Source organism: Littorina saxatilis, linkage group LG2 (assembly GCF_037325665.1).
Source record: "Littorina saxatilis isolate snail1 linkage group LG2, US_GU_Lsax_2.0, whole genome shotgun sequence".
Taxonomy (NCBI): domain Eukaryota; kingdom Metazoa; phylum Mollusca; class Gastropoda; order Littorinimorpha; family Littorinidae; genus Littorina; species Littorina saxatilis.
Genome location: NC_090246.1, coordinates 66,069,855 through 66,088,007, shown reverse-complemented (window position 1 = coordinate 66,088,007; position 18,153 = coordinate 66,069,855). Strand labels below are relative to the sequence as shown.

The window sequence follows — 18,153 nt, the reverse complement described above, 5'->3', positions numbered from 1 at the left end:
AAGTGTTTCTTGTATAGAATATAGTCAATTTTTGTAAAGATTTTAGTCAAGCAGTATGCAAGAAATGTAAAGTCTTTTGTACTGGAAACTTGCATTCTTCCAGTAAGGTAATATATTGTACTACGTTGCAAGCCCCTGGAGCAAATTTTTGATTAGTGCTTTTGTGAACAAGAAACAATTGACAAGTGGCTCTATCCAATCTCCCCCCTTTCCCCGTCGCAATATAACCTTGAATGGTTGAAAACGACGTTAAACACCAAATAAAGAAAGAAAGAAAGTGTGGGTACAGCCGATTCCCCAAACATCGTCATCTGTCCGGGAAACAACTTTTTTTATCTTTTTCGGCGCTGGATGTGGACGCTGGGGTGTTCCTAGAAATTTGGCTTTGCTGGTCAAATGACCACCTCTCCAAAAAAACACTGGTCATTTGACCAGCTGATGCAAAAAGTGTCGGTCATGCGGCCCAGTCACGATTGATCCTTAGAAAATAGTTTAAACTGTATCATATTTGTTGCTAATTATAATTTGCTCATATTGTTTAAACTTACTAATAACATATATGCTGCTTAAGAAATTATAAAAATCTTGAATATTTGGTATTCATTAGCTTTGTACATTGACTTGCAAGCGCACACTCACACATATTTGAGTTAAAAAAACCACACAAATTTAAACATAACTATTTAATGAACAAACTACTGCAACAATCATTGAACATTTAATGAGTGACAACTCAAAACTGGCTTGTTCACACACTCACTGACACACACACACACACAAACACACACACAAGCCAGAAAAAATAATAAAGATATATCTAAATAACAGCAGTGATGTACATTTTTCTAGCAGCCTTTAGGACAATTGTCCTGAAGACTGAAAATCAATAGGACACAGTGTCCTGAGATTGCAATTTCAATAGGACAAAAACACGACTCGTAAAACCGCATTCAAAAAGATTTTTCAGTTTAAATTCTTCCACCTTCCGCGACTGTCATGACTAGATACTCAAAGGATTGAATCACATTTCAAAGTTATTTGAACAGTTGTCGGGTTTTTTTCACTGCCCATCTGTCGACAATGTTTTTCAGGTAGGCATCTGACGGTTTTCTTTTTTTCTTCTTGATCCAACTTGAGGATAAATTAATTCAAAGAATCAGATCCCATATGGTGCCTCGTTCACTCAACAAACTGGTCACACGAAGTGCATACTTTCGCTTGGCAAAACCGAAACCAGCTTTCCCCACGCAGTGTTTACTTTCGCTTGGCAAAACCGAAACAAGCTTTCCTCTTGAAAATTGAACAGTCCGCATGTCCGCTTCATTGTCAAAAACGATCGGACCCTTGACCACTTCTTCTGTAGGTTAATCGGACCTGTGTCCTGCTGGGGTTAAAGCTATAGGTCCTGGGGAAATTGGATTGGTCAGAGACCGGAGACCGACTAAAATGTACATCACTGTAACAGTTTAAATTGTTCTATCTTAAACAACTTGATCTTCATACCCTCAAGTTAAACTATCATTTAAATTTAAATGTTCATACCAAGGAGTACTTGGTTCATACTCACTCTCTGAATCTACTTTCGTTTCATCGGTTGCCGCGTTCTCTGTCATTCTCACAACTTCCTCCCTCACCTGATTTGTTCACATGCTGCTGCACTGCTCGATGAGGTGCTGAAAACGTAAGCTTTCGTTGCTTTGGGTCAGTTTTTAACTTTTTTTGGAAAGACATGAGGATGACGTACGGTTTGCTTTGCACACAAATATGTCGTCTGCTTCAATCAATGTCGCAAAAATCGTAAGTTCTCAAACGGCGAAGTTGAAATTGGTTCACTACTTCGGCTATCATTGACTTCCGGTTTTTCAATCGAAAACAAGTGATCGATTTTTATGTGATAAGAGCATGATTTCAGTTTCTGGTTTCACTCGAAGTAGAAGTTGTACACATAACAAACTGTTAGGTAGCCTTACTCTTCTGTGCAGAGTGGGATTTTTTTGGTCTGAATTAATTTTACAGATTGACATAAGTACAATGGTGTCCTTACATTTCAGGTGGCCTGTCACGACAGGTATATTTTTTGTAAAGATTATTAAATATGAAGAGACAACAGACTATGTCCTCTTGTTGGAGGTTTCCTCTTATTGGACACGGAGGGTTTCGTATTGCGGGCACCACTGTATATCTATTACAAATAAAAGCCTGAGCAGCTCTGTGGTAGTGTATTTGATCGCTAACATTTTACACAGGGATTTCCCCAAGATGTTGAGTGTTGGGTCTCAAGTCGTGGGTTTTGGTCACTGGCTACAACTCCGATCAAAGGGTCGAGACGTTTTCAGACGAATAGAAGAGAACACTGATATTAATACCCACACACACACACGGAGGCACACCAACACACTTTTACACATATTTGAACATTTTCATTGGTGGGTAAAACAAAAGTTTCAGTTTTGTTTTGTTTGGTTGCAGGTTATTCGTCTTGACATGACATCGGACCGGCAGGATTCCGATTTGAAGAATTCTGTGAGTAACACCACAAGGAATGCTTTTCTGTGTCAACTTTTTAACATATATTTGTATTTGTCATATTTTTACAAGCACATGATCTTACACGCCCCCGACCACCATTATGTGCGGTGATACACGTGCCCTTTGACCTTCTCTACAAATCCTGGACTAAAAATAGCATACAGGATTGAGGTAAAGCTGTTCAAGGGCACTAACGCACTTTATTAGAAGGGGATGTGAACTTCACACGATCTGACCTAACCTTGACCCCTGATCTGGTCTACATACCACACAGGACACAAACCAGTCACCTGTTTTTACCCCCCCAAAACCCACCACCACCCGTTTTCTTTGGATACACACTTTAACTACATACGTGCCGACGAAATGTTGATCATTGCTTCAATACTTTGAAGCTTTTGCTTGAATAATAACCAGGTAAAATTAGTATTTCGGTGTTCAGTCAAATGTTAAAGTTTCTACCACAGACATACATACATACATACATACATACATACATACATACATACATACATACATACATACATACATACATACATACATACATACATACATACATACATACATACATACATACATACATACATACATACATACATACATACATACATACATACATACATACATACATGTACATACATACATATACATACGCACGCACGCACGCACAGACAGGCAAAAGTTAGCATCGCATACGCTACACTTACGTGAGCCAAAAAGAGGTTAGTCTCTCGTGTAATACAGATGACTTACTGTTATTACTATTCTTGAATTGTTCCAATTCAGAGATTTTCCATTATCTCAGTCAGAAGGATTCATGACTGAGTTTTAAAAATAAGTTTGAAACTGATTCCTTGACAATAAATTTTCTTGTAAAGGTCAATCACATCTGACCAGGTTATGAGTCTGCACTGGTTTTCATGAAATTGATGAAAAGCATGGGAGCTTCTGTTGCAGCTAACCCATCTTGGTAAAAAAAAAAAAAAAAAAAGTTATTGCTGACTTGATATTTCACCAGTTCACGGTTACCCTCTTTTTTTGCTGAAACATGCAGATTGTCATCAGAAGTTTATGGAACAACAAACAAAGGCAGTTTGTATTATTTTAGCAGAATGATAGTCCAAGTCTGATGCTTCATTATTTGGGACAAGAACAAGTGGATGTTTTCTCACTAATAAAGTTGATTTTTCTTTCCAAGTCTTGTTCAGTGCAGGTAAATATCACCTGCTGAATAGGTTAATGGTTTTGAAAAGAGATTATGCAAATTGCAAAGAGAAGATAGGTACAGCAGAAGTTCATGTTGGCTGGCTGAACGGTTTCTCTGTTGAGGTTAACACATTGTGGGTATGTGAGGTGAGGTCAGTGTGTGTGTATACTGTCTTACTGACATGTATGTAAATGGGAGGGTGTCCTTGTGATTTCAATTCAAAGAATAAGATTCCAATTCAGAATTGGAATCTCTGGAACCTCAGATGTTTGTTTGTCAGGTTGCCTTGTGGGTGGAATGTTCTCCGGTGCTAAGGGAAGCAATGGAAGCTCCAGTATGTTTTCTATGCATGGTTTTTATGTGCTATTGGGGTGGTTGTCTCCCTTGATTCACACGCAAAACAGAGTGGTCTGATGCAATTGACCTGAATTTTGCACGACATGGTTAACTCCATCAGTTTTTTTTTTTTTTTTTTTTTTTTTTCCATCAGTTTTGGGCTTCTGCAAACTTTGCACAGATAACAAAGCATGGGAGCAGTCATGGTTTTGCTATTTTCTGATGCATGAATTTAGGGATGACCCTCTTGTCACTGCTTGGCAATTTTAGTTGGGTTTCATTTATCAGCGAGGAGTGGACAAAAGCATACTTTTGGCATGGGATGGGTTCTTTGTTTTTTTAATATTCAGTTCATTTTGAATATTTGTGGGTGTCTATGTAGGAAATAGTGTCATGGAGATTATTCACAAGTTGATTTGAGTTTGGTTCATTATCAGGTCACACACACACACACACACACACACACACACACACACACACACACACACACACACACACACACACACACACACACAAATCTAACACTGACATTGGTGCATCAATGAAACCAATGTTTGGAACTGTTAGTTTCTGAGAGCTGGCAGTGAGCAGTGTCTGGCTATTTAACACTGAACATTATTGATCATAATGTGAAGGGATGACACTGACAGAGAGAGTAGGAAAGTTATGTAGAGTTGCTGTGAATTGCCTTCAGGGGCGGAAGGTTCGATGGGGTGTCAAAAGTTTATTTGATGTGAGGATGATATACTAGGGAATAAAATGTGCTACATGGGTGTAAAATGTTTACCCTTAGCTGTCTGGTTGTGCATATTTTTTGTATGTGTACTTGTCAGAGAACGGTTAAAGTTATGTACAGTGGAGTCCAGCTATAACGAACCTGGGTATAACGAAATCCCTCTTTTAACAAACTGCCACAAATTTCCCGGCAGACAGCCTTCTATTTCTTACTTGTTACTTTCCGGCTACATCGAACCTTTTGAACTCATTTGCATAACGAACCCCTCTTTCATCGCCCCAGAGCCGTTTTGTCTCTAAAAGTCACAAGGCTACAACGAACTGATGTCAATAATTGTCTCCAAAGACACTTTATACACAAACACATGTGCACATCGCGTGATGAGCGAACTCTGAACAAACTAACAGCGGGAGGTGCACGGAACAGATCGAACCAAAACCGAAAGTTGTGGTGACGTCATGACATTTTGCGATGTACGTCAGCGAAGCTCGTGCACATGTGGTCTCGAAATCTGGAACTGTTTTTTTGTTTTCTCCGATCCGTGACCGAGTGACGCGATATAGAACCACGCGTTCGTTTGAATCAATACTCTCCTCAGGCAGTGAAGTCTCCTAAATTGCTCAACACTGTGGACAGTCCGGAGTGCAGTTATGTCCCGTGAATGAGTGAGTCAAAGTTTTATCGTGAAAACTGACGATTTTCATGCACCTCACGCTGTTAGTTTGCCTCTCTCTATGGATTATATTATGAAGCTGTTGAAAACATGTAGAGATTATACTCTCCAAGGAAAGATCGATGGGACGATCATTTGAAGGTGATTGGGAAAACTTGTCTTGAGGCCATTTAGGGTTGAAAACTCTACAGCGAATTACTGATATAACGAACTAAAGATTCGTTGTACCCGGACTCCACTGTAACACTATTCTGTGAGATTGTGAATGACCCAGAAATGTAATGTCACATGCTGATTTAACACCATCAGTCTATTCATCCTCTTTCTGTTTTTTCTTCTTCTCACTTCTGCAATAGTGATCCCAATGATTGCAATAAGCAATAAGCAAGTGTCTGCAGTCTTTTAACAAAAAGTAAACACTGATTGTTAGATCTGGCCAAGGTTTTACATGTACTAGGGATAAGTCTTTAAGGACCATCCCTTTGTCACATGTATACCGAAACAGCCTGAGTGCTCTCTGTGCACAGTGGGTAATTAGCCACATTTGCCACAGTGGGCCCAACTGTTAAGGCAAAAAAAAAAGTCTGTTTACGGTATCCCGACCGACCCCATTTTTTCGCGCAACCTTAGACTTTTTTTTTGCATTTGGGGAGATTTTTTTTTTGGGGGGGGGGGGGGGGGGGGAGCAGAGCAAAATAACTTAAAAATGTGTTTTTTTGGAATAAAAAACCCAACCTACCGACCCTATTTTTGTTGCCTATGTTACCGTAAACAGACTATTTTTTGTGTGTGCCTAAGATGGGAAGGAGTGTGCCTCTAACTTTAAAGGCACAGTAAGCCTCCCGTAAACCATCACAGATACTGTCAGGCTTTTACACACAGTACAAACACCCTTCAAGAAAGAGTCAAGAATATGCTCTATTATGTTGTTGTTCTTTTCACCTGTCCACACCCCATCCCAACGAACACCTGGGAAATTAAAATCACCCATAATACATACTTTGTCGTACTGTGCCACTTCATTTGACTTCATCATTTGGAATAGTTTGTTATCATTCTCCTCAGAGCTGGTGTTAGGACTACGATAAATACAGCCCAACAGAACACTTTCCTTGTTTGCACTGTTAAAGGTGCAAAAAACACTTTCCTCAAAGTTACTTACGTTAACATCATCGCACTCTCGTGCGTTCAACTTACTATCCACATACAAGGCTACACCTCTTTTGTGATTCTTGTTCATAAACATATCATAGTTGGGAATTATAAACTCTCCCTCATTAAAAGTTTGTGAATTTTTTGCCTTAATTTCTGTGAGTGCAATAATCTTTGGCTTAATTTGGTCAATGCGAGTCATAAACTCATCCTTCTTGTTCAAGAAACCATCAACAATTGAGTAAACAACTTTACATGCGTCTGTACCACTATTTACCTTCTGTTTTTTTCTTTTTGTTTCCTTTAGTTTTATGTACACTATTTACATTTCTTTTGTTCAGTCATTCGGGACGGCCATTGGACGTGCCTTTGCAGGCAGCAGTGGCGTCGTCCTTCACGGCAGTCTGTTCGTTGTTGTCAACAGTCTTGGTCTTATCGACAGATATGCTTTTAGTTCAAAATTTGGACACTGGCTAAGTCCATTTGCCGTCCAAGGCCGAAGGAAGGATCAACGGAATGAAGTTTCGGTTGTCTTTGAGTTTGAGCGTGGGTGGGAGTGGCAGAACCAGATTGGTAGTTACGTCAGCAGTCAGCTGACCTCAGTCAGCGCCGTACACATAACTGTGCTGGGATTTACTGTTCGCTTCTGAATTGCCGTGTTCAGCTATGGCATCTCTTCGATCTCAGTTGCATACATGGACTAGCAGTTTATTGTGCACGGTGTTCGTTTGATAAACGCCGGCAATAGGAGCGAGCGTGTACAGCTTTCATGGCGACCACCGTATGCTGATGGCACAGGCGCACCACGGTTCTCGCATTTAGTTCCTCCACCGAGTCGATCAGTGCTGCTACTTGTGCTGGCTCAGCTTTGATAATTGCTGTTCGCAATACCGTCGTCTGCTTGTGGAAACTGCAAGGTTGGCTTTGCGGGGGTGTTGCTGATTATTCCTGGTGGGGGCTTTTCGGCTTGGATGAGCGGTCAGTGGTAAAAATACAATCGTGGATCGTCGCCATCTGGCAAGCGAGACGTGGACCCTGATTGAATCGTGGATCGTCGCCATCTGGCAAGCAAGACGTGGACCCTGATTGTTTGCTCGTGCTACTCGTGCCGCACAGCTCCTCGGCTTTCCTGACAGTCCCAGATTGCTGGCTTCACTGGCGCTCGTCGTCGTCACTTGCCTCTGTTGTTGACGTTGTGTCGGTGTATTGTGTCGAGTCGCGTGGACTGTCTCTGTTGTCTCCGCGTCGTGCAGTTGGTGGGGAGGGAGACGACAGAGAGGAGGCAAGCAGCCAGCCAGCCACACGCACACACAACCACTTTAGCTGTGATAGCGCGACTACTACTGCAAGCCTGCGCTTTGAGAGCGGCCAACTTTCCTTCCTTCCATGTGGCAACGTACACACACAACACTCTCTCGGCTCTACTGCCTACCGCTCTCATTCATTATGACTAGCAGTGGCCGCGACGCAGCACGGGCCCTGTGCTAATATTTATTTGTGCCACTGTCAATCTGCGTGTCCCCCTGTCTCCTGGCAGTTTGACTCCTGTTTTGACCCTGTGCCTGTGTTCTGGACACAGCCCTCGCCCTAGAAGCTCCGGGGGTGTTCGCTTCGGGGGGCTGGAGGAGAGGTGACACGGTGTGACTGTCCTACTGGTCATGTCACAGCTGCCGTTGCTGTGCGCTCGGGCCACACAAGCCGTTGCCTCGTACCTACCATATGGTAGCTCGCTCTTCAGCATCCCGCTGCTTGTCCGCTCGGCCACCAAGCTGCCCTGCTGCCGCCCACTGAAGACAGGTCCCTGCCGTCTGTGCTCGCCGTTCTGGGGTTCGAATCCCGCGAATTTTCGCCACCTAGGCTGTTAGAGAGTCGGGGGTTGTCACCTGGGTTGCTTGTTCACATGCTGCCTGGCGATGTCTACTACTATTCGGCCAACTCGTGCGTTCTGTGCGTCAAGAGAGGCCAGCTGAAGAAGGTGAGTGCAGTCTGACACAATATGCTGCTTTCTCTCGCTGGCACCAGTTGATACACGTGGACCTTACCATTTTCTTTCTATGTCATATATTATTACTTTTTACATTTAGTCAAGTTTTGACTAAATGTTTTAACGTAGAGGGGGGAATCGAGACGAGGGTGTGGTGTGTGTGTCTGTCTGTCTGTCTGTGTGTGTGTGTAGAGCGATTCAGACCAAACTACTGGACCGATCTTTATGAAATTTTACATGAGAGTTCCTGGGAATGATATCCCCGGACATTTTTTTCTTTTTTTCGATAAATGTCTTTGATGATGTCATATCTGGCTTTTTGTAAAAGTTGAGGCGGCACTGTCAAACCCTCATTTTTCAATCAAATTGATTGAAATTTTGGCCAAGCAATCTTCGACGAAGGCCGGACTTCGGTATTGCATTTCAGCATGGTGGCTTAAAAATTAATTTATGACTTTGGTCATTAAAAATCTGAAAATTGTAAAAAAAATAAAAAAAATTATAAAACGATCCAAATGTACGTTCATCTTATTCTTCATCATTTTCTGATTCCAAAAACATATAAATATGTTATATTTGGATTAAAAACAAGCTCTGAACATTAAAAATATAAAAATTATGATTAAAATTAAATTTTCGAAATCGTTTTAAAAACTATTTCATCTTATTCCTTGTCGGTTCCTGATTCCAAAAACATATAGATATGATATGTTTGGATTAAAAACACGCTCAGAAAGTTAAAACGAAGAGAGGTACAGTAAAGTGTGCTATGAAGCACAGCGCAACCGCTACCGCGCCAAACAGGCTCGTCACTTTCACTGCCTTTTGCACTAGTGGCGGATTATGTTCAGTTTCATTCTGTGAGTTCCACAGCTTGACTAAATGTAGTAATTTCGCCTTGCGCGACTTATTTTATTTCTGGAGAGGCTATTTTGTCACGATTTCGTCCCTGAAGGACATCGGTAGACAAGCAAAAGTGTCGCTGTCACTTAAGGATGGAAGTTGTCCCATTCACAAGCCAGCATACAGGGGCGTTTGTGACAGTTGCTTTTTACTGTCCACACGGAAATCTGCTCTTCGTGTGTCTCATAGTCGTGCAGGAATGCGTGTAGTGAAGCTGGGTGGTAGTGGTAGGGACTGGATTGGTATCCATAAGCCTCACGTTTTTGTTTTTTTAGCGTCCCATCTCATGATCAAATTTGTTTTAGGTCAATCATATTAACATACTCAAAGTTGAAAACGACGTTAAACACCAAATAACGAAAGAAAGAACATACTCAAAATCGTTGACTCAATATCAATTATTGTACAAATAAAGTGACTCAGTCTTAAGTTTTTGTTAGTCCAGCAGATTTTTGAAAGTGTTAATGGTTTGTGCATTTTTAACAATGTCAGATTGTGTGTTTGTGTATTTGTTGATGTGTGTGGAGTTGGGTAGTCCAGACACAGGAACGTTTATCACACAAGCTGCGAATCCAAGAAACCCTTAGACAGGTATCTCATCAACAAGGCACCCAAATGGGAACCCATGTGTGTGTGAATGGACATGTATGCAGTTTCATCGGTGACAACTAAACTTGCAATTTGCAAACAACATTTCTTTGTTTTGATTGCGCAAACAATACTGAGTTAGAATGGTCCATTAGTATAAAAAAAGATCCCCCCAAAAACTGGATATATATAACAACAGTATACTGCAAGAGAAGGGAAGACTGCTTTTAGGCATCTGTACTTGCTGTATGGAGATAAAACGTGGGGAAATGCAGACTATGTTCCTTGAATAAAAATGATGGGACTTGGTAGGTGTAACATTGAAGAGTAAGAGAGAGCCTTGAATCACATCTCCAATGGGAAAATGCTTTACATTTTTTCTGTGATTTTGCAGATAGTGGATTTTCTTTTTAACTCAAGCATGGTTGTCGTTTGGCTGCTGTTTTTATCCTGTTGGGTTTGTCCCGTTTCATGTCCAACAGTAGTTGTGCAATGTGATTTCAGAAAGTTCCTCCTTCCGCTATTTTCCTGTGACTCACAAGAAACTAACTTTGACTTCTGTCCTAGGTCATTGTTTGTGCCTTTTGACAGGAAAACCAACCAGCAAATAGAACTTTGTGAAACTCGGTGATTATGGTATATTAGCAACTTCTAAAACTGCACAGTCAGCATTTTGTATGATCATGCTTGTAAAGTTTTCAAAAGTCCCTATTTTTGATAATCTCAGTATTATGTCTACAAAGTGAAATGATTTAGTGTGCATTGGTAAGATTCTCCAAGCAGTGATCAGTCATCACATTCTTTGAAACATTGTTTTAAAAGTCCCTTTTGTCTCCCTTGTAACTTCTGTTTGTTCTAGCGTTTATGCATTTTATTTTGTAGATATGGGGGAGAGAGAGAAAAATAATGTTCAGTTCCTTGGACGTGAGATTTGAATGTCATGTTAAATGTATCACTATCAGTTGGTAGTTGTCGATTCACGCATTTTGAAACGGTTTTAGTGATAAATAAGAATAAGAATATTTTATTATCTCATAGAGAAATTCAGGCGTGGTACATAACAATAATACAAACAGGACATTGTTTTTACATAAGACATATAGCACTATATAACAGGGCAGGTTATAAACACACCTCCCACATACCTTCTGGCCATTCCTTGCATTGTGCTTACGCATTCAGTCATGAACACATCCATGTCTCACTTACACATCGCACACATGGACATTCTTATACGCTCAACTTACCCATTCACACATGGACATTCAACCACGCTCCACTTACACATTCTTATACGCTCCACTTACACATTCACACATGGGCATTCTTATATGCTCCACTTACACATTCCCACATGGACATTCGACTACGCCCACTTACACATTCCCACATGGACATCTTTAAAGCACTGCGCTACATATTCTCGCACACATATATATGCGTATAACGGACTATGGCTAAACATCATTGCAAAAAATCATAGCATACAATATATCACAGAAAATATACGGACGTACATAAGGCAAAAAAAAAAAATAGGTGTGGTTACGGTAACATAGCCAAAAAAAATAGGGTAGGTAGGTAGGCAATCACTTTTTTTTTTTTTAAACTTTTTTTTCTAATGTGTACAAATTAAACCTACTTGACAGGGAAATAAGTGTGCGACACGGGCGCTTTCGCTTTCATTGCGTTTTTTGCACTCGGTTTTTTTTTTTTTTTTTTTTTTTTTTTACAAATGTAATAAAAAGTTATAGGATCGGCCCCTAAAAATAGGGTAGGTCGGGTTACCGTAACCACACCTATTTTTTTTTTAGGCCTAAAACCAATACATACATGTACATTACTACTGATTGCACTGGCAGAAGAGGGGCTGAGTCGGGTATGTGGATGTGTTTACATGTTGCCAAGGGTGATGGATTTGGGGATAAAGCTGTTTTGCAGCCTGAGTGTCCTAGCTTTGTGCGTGCGAAGTCTACGGCCAGAGGGACGGAGTTCATAGAGGTGGGCAAGGACATGGGACCTATCTGAAGCTATCCGCCTACTCTTTCTCACCACAGGCTTTTCATACAGGGACTCCACACTTGCTTGCTGCCTGCCAATCACCTTGCTACTGACATTCACCATTCGCACTAAGACATTCCTGTTCTTCACACTCAGACCTCCATACCAGGACACAAAACCAAAAGTGATGACAGACTCGATGAAAGAGCGGTAGAAAGTTTGAAGGATAGAAGGGTTCACATTCAACTTCCTAAGTTTCTGAAGGCAGTAGATGCGTGACTGACATTTTTTGTGTATGAGGGTGGTGTTTGCATTGAAGGACAGCTTATCATCGATAACTGTGCCAAGATACTTATATTCAGTCACACGCTCAACAGTCACACCATCAATCATCAGGTCAGGGACAGGGGCAGGGTTTCTTCTAAGGCAAAAAAAAAAAAATAGGTGTGGTTACGGTAACATAGCCAAAAAAAATAGGGTAGGTAGGTAGGCAATCACTTTTTTTTTTTTTTACCTTTTTTTTCTAATGTGTACAAATTAAACCTACTTGACAGGGAAATAAGTGTGCGACACGGGCGCTTTCGCTTTCATTGCGTTTTTTGCACTGGGTTTTTTTGTTTTTGTTTTTGACAAATGTAATAAAAAGTTATAGGATCGGCCCCTAAAAATAGGGTAGGTCGGGTTACCGTAACCACACCTTTTTTTTTTTTTAGGCCTAAAGTCTATCAGAAGTTCTTTGGTCTTTGTCACATTTAGGTCTAAAAAGTTGTCTTTACACCAGGCGTTGAAACGTTCTACTTCTGCAAAGTAAGTTGCGTCACTATTGGAGAGATCTTCTAGCGCTGTATCATCTGAATATTTGATAAGAAGGGTGGAGTCAGTGCCACTGCAGTCGTTAGTGTAGAGTGTGAACAACACAGGGGAGATAACTGTACCCTGTGGAGAGCCTATGGAGGTGGACCTAAGGGAAGAGAGAGCTGTCTGAAAGCGGACTGCACTGACTGGGTTCTGTTAACGAGAAAGTTGATAATCCACAGGATAAGCCTTGGAGTCACGCTGTTGCGGAGAAGTTTCTGGGCCATGAGGCAGGGTTGGATAGTGTTGAAGGCAGAAGAGAAGTCTATGAAAAGAATGCGTACAAAAGAGCCAGGTTTTTCTAAGTGTGTGTATGGTTGTGTAAGAGTGTGAGTGTGGCGTCATCTGTGCATCTGTTCTGCTTGTATGCAAACTGGAAGGGATCCTGATGGGGCTTGACCTGATGGAGCAGTCTAAAGAGGACAATGCGCTCAAAGCACTTCATAACAATAGAGGTGAGAGCTACAGGGCGATAGTCATTCAGGGTTTTGGGCTTGTTGTTCTTGGGGACAGGGCTGATCGTAGAGTTTTTCCAGAGTCTAGGCACAGTGCAATCTTTCAGAGACCAACTAAACAAACGGCTAAAAACAACGGACAACTGACAGGCACATGATCTCAAAACTCGTCCACCGATGTTATCAGGACCAACTGCTTTCTTTACATTCAACTTGCTAAAAACCTTCTCAACAGTCTTGCCTTGAACTTCAAAGTCCTCCTCATCACCTGCCATATCTACCTTAACACTATTGTGACTAGCACTGCCACGGCGTTTACGTCCTGCCTGCCCAAGCTTGCCACCAAGAAACTTCCCAAAAATCAGTAACTGTAAAGAAATCTGTCTAGCAAGCTTGAATTAAGTCCAATCACCACCAAATTGTGTGTACTAATTCAAAAATGGATGCCCAGTTCAGTCGTGCTATTTATAAGTTTGTCACGCGATTTGTTTTAGCAAAGGGGGGTGAAAGGGGGGTGAAAGGGGGATAATTTGTGTTTTTTAACGTTTTTTTGTGTGTGTTTTATTTTCTACTGCTTTTTTTAAAAGTTATTTTTTAACAGAAAGTATTATAAATAATGTTATAACCAAACAAGGTGTAAAACCTATGAATTAGCTGAAATATTGTTAACATTGTACACAGAAATAAGGAGACAGTACAAAGAAAAAAACAAGCAAATCACGCATTCACTCACAGCATCCTGACTCAAATGAAACAAAACTGTAGATCTAACACTCACCAAATGATGTCTAGGTAATCCATATTGAATATAAGTCACATTTTCACAACAAAGTACCAACTGTACACCTATGAACAATTCCAAAAGGATTTGAAGGCTCCAGCCATCCATTGTTATCAGTGCTGCCACGCCCCCATAGCTCCTGCACGATTCCGAGATACATGTTCGTCTAGCAGTATCACCGCCAACCACGTGTAGTTTGCCGACTCGTACTAGCAACAACGGGACTGTTTCTTCCTCACTTTCACTGCTTGTATCGCTTTCGTGAGGCGAAAACGATACGTCCGAATCATGCTCTACGGGATCCTCTAGGTCCAACATCCGAAGAATCTCCTCCCGAGACAAGGCTCGCCTTTGATTCATTTTTTTTCCTCAAAAACGCACACAAATCAGGCGGATTTGCAAATGGCAGAAGGGGACGCCAAGTGTATCAAGGGAAACAACTCAATTTATTTGCAAGCTTCAAAAACCGGGAAGCAATCACGAGTCGTGTACCTTGTATGTCTAATACTAAAATAGTCGCTTCCCGTCCGTGGGCGTTGCAGCGCTATTACTAATATAGTCGCATCCCGTCACGAAAGTGTTAAGCTGGGAAGTCACGCTGTCTAAATCATCCTTCAAATCATCTTTCTCGAATCTACAATAGAACTCGTTTAATTTCTCAGAAAATTCAACCTGTTCTTTCATCGGCATGCTATTGCTACTGGATTTTGATTTGGCCTGTCCTGACAAAGTTTTAAGTCCTTTCCATGCGTCTGCTAAGCTACCTGATTCAAACTGTGACTCTACTTTCTCTTTGTACTGTCTCTTCGCTTCCAAAATTTCTTTCCTCCATTTGTTCTGTACTACTTTCTTTTCTACTCTGTCTCCTGTCTGAAATGCTACCTTTTTCTCGTTGAGTGTGGCTTTGAGAGACTTTGAAATCCAAGGTTTGTTGTTGGGGTACAATTTCACTGTCTTAGATGGGACAATCATATCCTCACAAAAATTGACATAGTCAGAAATCACTTCAGTAGCTTCGTCTACACTAACACTAGAATCAAGAAACATGTCAAGTTATAGGGGCAGTAGGAGTTTAAAACAAGTCGCGTAAGGCGAAATTAGAACATTTAGTCAAGCTGTCGAACTAACAGAATGAAACTGAACTCACTGCATTTTTACAGCAAGAGCGTATACTCGTAGCATCAGTCCACCGCTCGATGCACAGGCAGTGAAATTGACAAGAAGAGCGGGGTAGTAGTTGCGCTGAGAAGGATAGCACGCTTTTCTTTATCTCTATTCTTTTTAACTTTCTGAGCGTGTTTTTAATCCGAACATATCACATCTATATGTTTTTGGAATCAGGAAGCCACAAGGAATAAGATGAAATTGTTTTTAAATCGATTTCGGAAATTTTATTTTAATAATAATTTTTATATTTTTAATTTTCAGAGCTTGTTTTTAATCCGAATATAACATATTTATATGTTTTTGGAATCAGAAAATGATGAAGAATAAGATGAACGTAAATTTGGATCGTTTTAAAAACAATTTTTTTTTTTTTTACAATTTTCAGATTTTTAATGACCAAAGTCATCAATGAATTTTTAAGCCACCAAGCTGATATGCAATACCGAAGTCCGGCCTTCGTCGAAGATTGCTGGGCCAAAATTTCAATCAATTTGATTGAAAAATGAGGGTGTGACAGTGCCGCCTCAACTTTTACAAAAAGCCGGATATGACGTCATCAAAGGTATTTATCGAAAAAACGAAAAAAACGTCCGGGGATATCATTCCCAGGAACTCTCATGTCAAATTTCATAAAGATCGGTCCAGTAGTTTGGTCTGAATCGCTCTACACACACACACACACACACACACACACACACACACACACACACACACACACAGACAGACAGACAGACACCCGGCATGTAAACACACACACACACACACACACACAGACACACACACACACACACACCACAACCCTCGTCTCGATTCCCCCCTCTACGTTAAAACATTTAGTCAAAACTTGACTAAATGTAAAAAAGGGTCTTCCTCATTCACCCCACATAGGAATAAGGTAAGTATCTGTGGGGTGACATACTCTGCGAGCTATGGGACAGCCTTGGTTTTGCCCCAGTAGCTCAGCGACCAACGTGGTGGTGTCGGTGTGGATTTATTAGAAGTGGGAATGCCATTCATCATGACAGACAGAAGCTTCTGTGTTGTGTTTGGCAAGCTCATTTCCTCCTCTACATCATGCTGGCCCAAGTAGCTCGTTAACCTCGCCTTGCTTGCTCGCCACTGCGGCTAATGTCAGATCACTGTTGACAATCACATCTACTTTTTGCGCTCTGTCCTCACTACGCCTCGCAATGCTTTCAGCCCCACTGTCTGCCTGTGCGTTTTGCATGCGCGCGCGTGTGTTCATGTGTGTGTGTGTGTGTGTCTTTTTGTGTCCTTTTTTGGTTGTGCATATGTGCAGTTTATTGTCCCCGAGTACGCTAGTACAAGGGTCCAGCAGACTTTAATTGTCTGTCTGTGTGTCTGTGTGTGTGTCTCGACTTAACAGCTATGTGTGTGTGTGTGTGTGTGTGTGTGTGTGTGAGAGAGAGAGGGGGAGAGGGAAGGAGTGAGGGAGAGAGAGTGTGTGTGTGTGTGTGTGAATGTCTGGAGAGTACTCGGGTCCAGCGCGAGCGTTTTTTATTCGTTTCTGCGTGTCACTGAGCAGTTTGGTAAACGTTTGCGCGTGCGGTTTGTTTTCCGTCCGAGGAAAGCATGATGCTGTCATAATGTTGATGATATCAGCGCTAGTTATAGTTCTTACAAAATTCCCTAAAATGATTTTTGTTTGTTTGTTTGCTTAACGCCCAGCCGACCACGAAGGGCCATATCAGGGCGGTCCCTAAAATGATATTTTTCAGATAAGTGGATGGCTGGCATTTACTAGGATTGGTTTTCAGTGGAGGATTTCAGGTCCATCTATACACATTAGACCATGTTCTGTGTTGAGTACCTAATATGTGATTTTTAATTCTCTCTCTCTCTCTCTCTCTCTCTCTCTCTCTCTCTCTCTCTCTCTCATATCTCTATATATATATATATATATATACGACTAGTGTCTGTGTGTCTGTCTGTCTGTGCGCGATGCATGGCCAAAGTTCTCGATGGATCTGCTTCAAATTTGGTGGGCTTATTCAGAGAGACCCCGGACACAACCTCATCGATGAGATATTTCAACACGTGCTCTCAGCGCACAGCGCTGAACCGATTTTGGTTCCACCTGAGCTACCCGGGCCCCCATACTGACACACCAAAGCCGCTAGACCACATCACAACGCCAAAGTTCTCGGTGGATCTTTTTCAAATTTGGACACCGTATTCAGCTACACCCCGGACACAACCTCATCGACTGAGATATTTCAAGACGTGCTCTCAGCGCGCAGCGCTGAACCGATTTTGGTTTTTCTGTTCATTTCACCATTCCCAGTAACTCTTCCTTATCTTCTTCAGTGTTTTGCGTTTATCTCCCTACCTTCGTGTGGCTTCAATCCATATTCCCGTTACTACGTTACTATTTTTAGAATGTCACTGCGCTGTCCAGAACGCTTCCCTTGCACCCGTAAGTTGTTCTTACTGTCAAAGTGAAAAGGTCGAATCAATTTATAGCCACGCGAAAAATACACTGTCACCTATCTCTATATATTTATAGATATACAAATACATATATATATACGGCTTCTCTGTGTGTGTTTGTGTGTGTGTGTGGGCAACACCTGTGGATTGTAGAGTTCTGTTTGTGATGTGGTCTGGCGGCATTGGTGTGTGTCTATATATGTTCAGGCCTTCCTTCCAGAAGCCATAACAGTTATTCTCAATCCCGTTTGAGTGGACTTCGGCTTCACATATGATTGTGGTGTTTCGGCACTCGGTTACATTTGGCCACGCTGTCTGTCTCTGTCTCGCGATTC

The 18,153-nt window shown here is 41.4% G+C and overlaps 1 protein-coding gene across 5 annotated transcripts in view; it reads left to right on the top strand.

The window, feature by feature from the left end:
* The window catches only part of LOC138959559 (la-related protein 4-like), a 94,051-nt gene that overhangs the window by 12,902 nt on the left and 62,996 nt on the right, over positions 1-18,153 (top strand). For 3 of the 5 annotated variants that reach the window (XM_070331089.1, XM_070331088.1, XM_070331087.1), the window contains exon 1: positions 7,428-8,608. In XM_070331089.1, the coding sequence (XP_070187190.1) occupies positions 8,534-8,608 (75 nt within the window). In that variant the 5' untranslated portion in view covers positions 7,428-8,533. Of the gene's footprint in view, positions 1-2,469; positions 2,524-7,427; positions 8,609-18,153 lie in introns of those variants that run through there. The other 2 variants (XM_070331090.1, XM_070331091.1) reach the window with 1 other exon arrangement.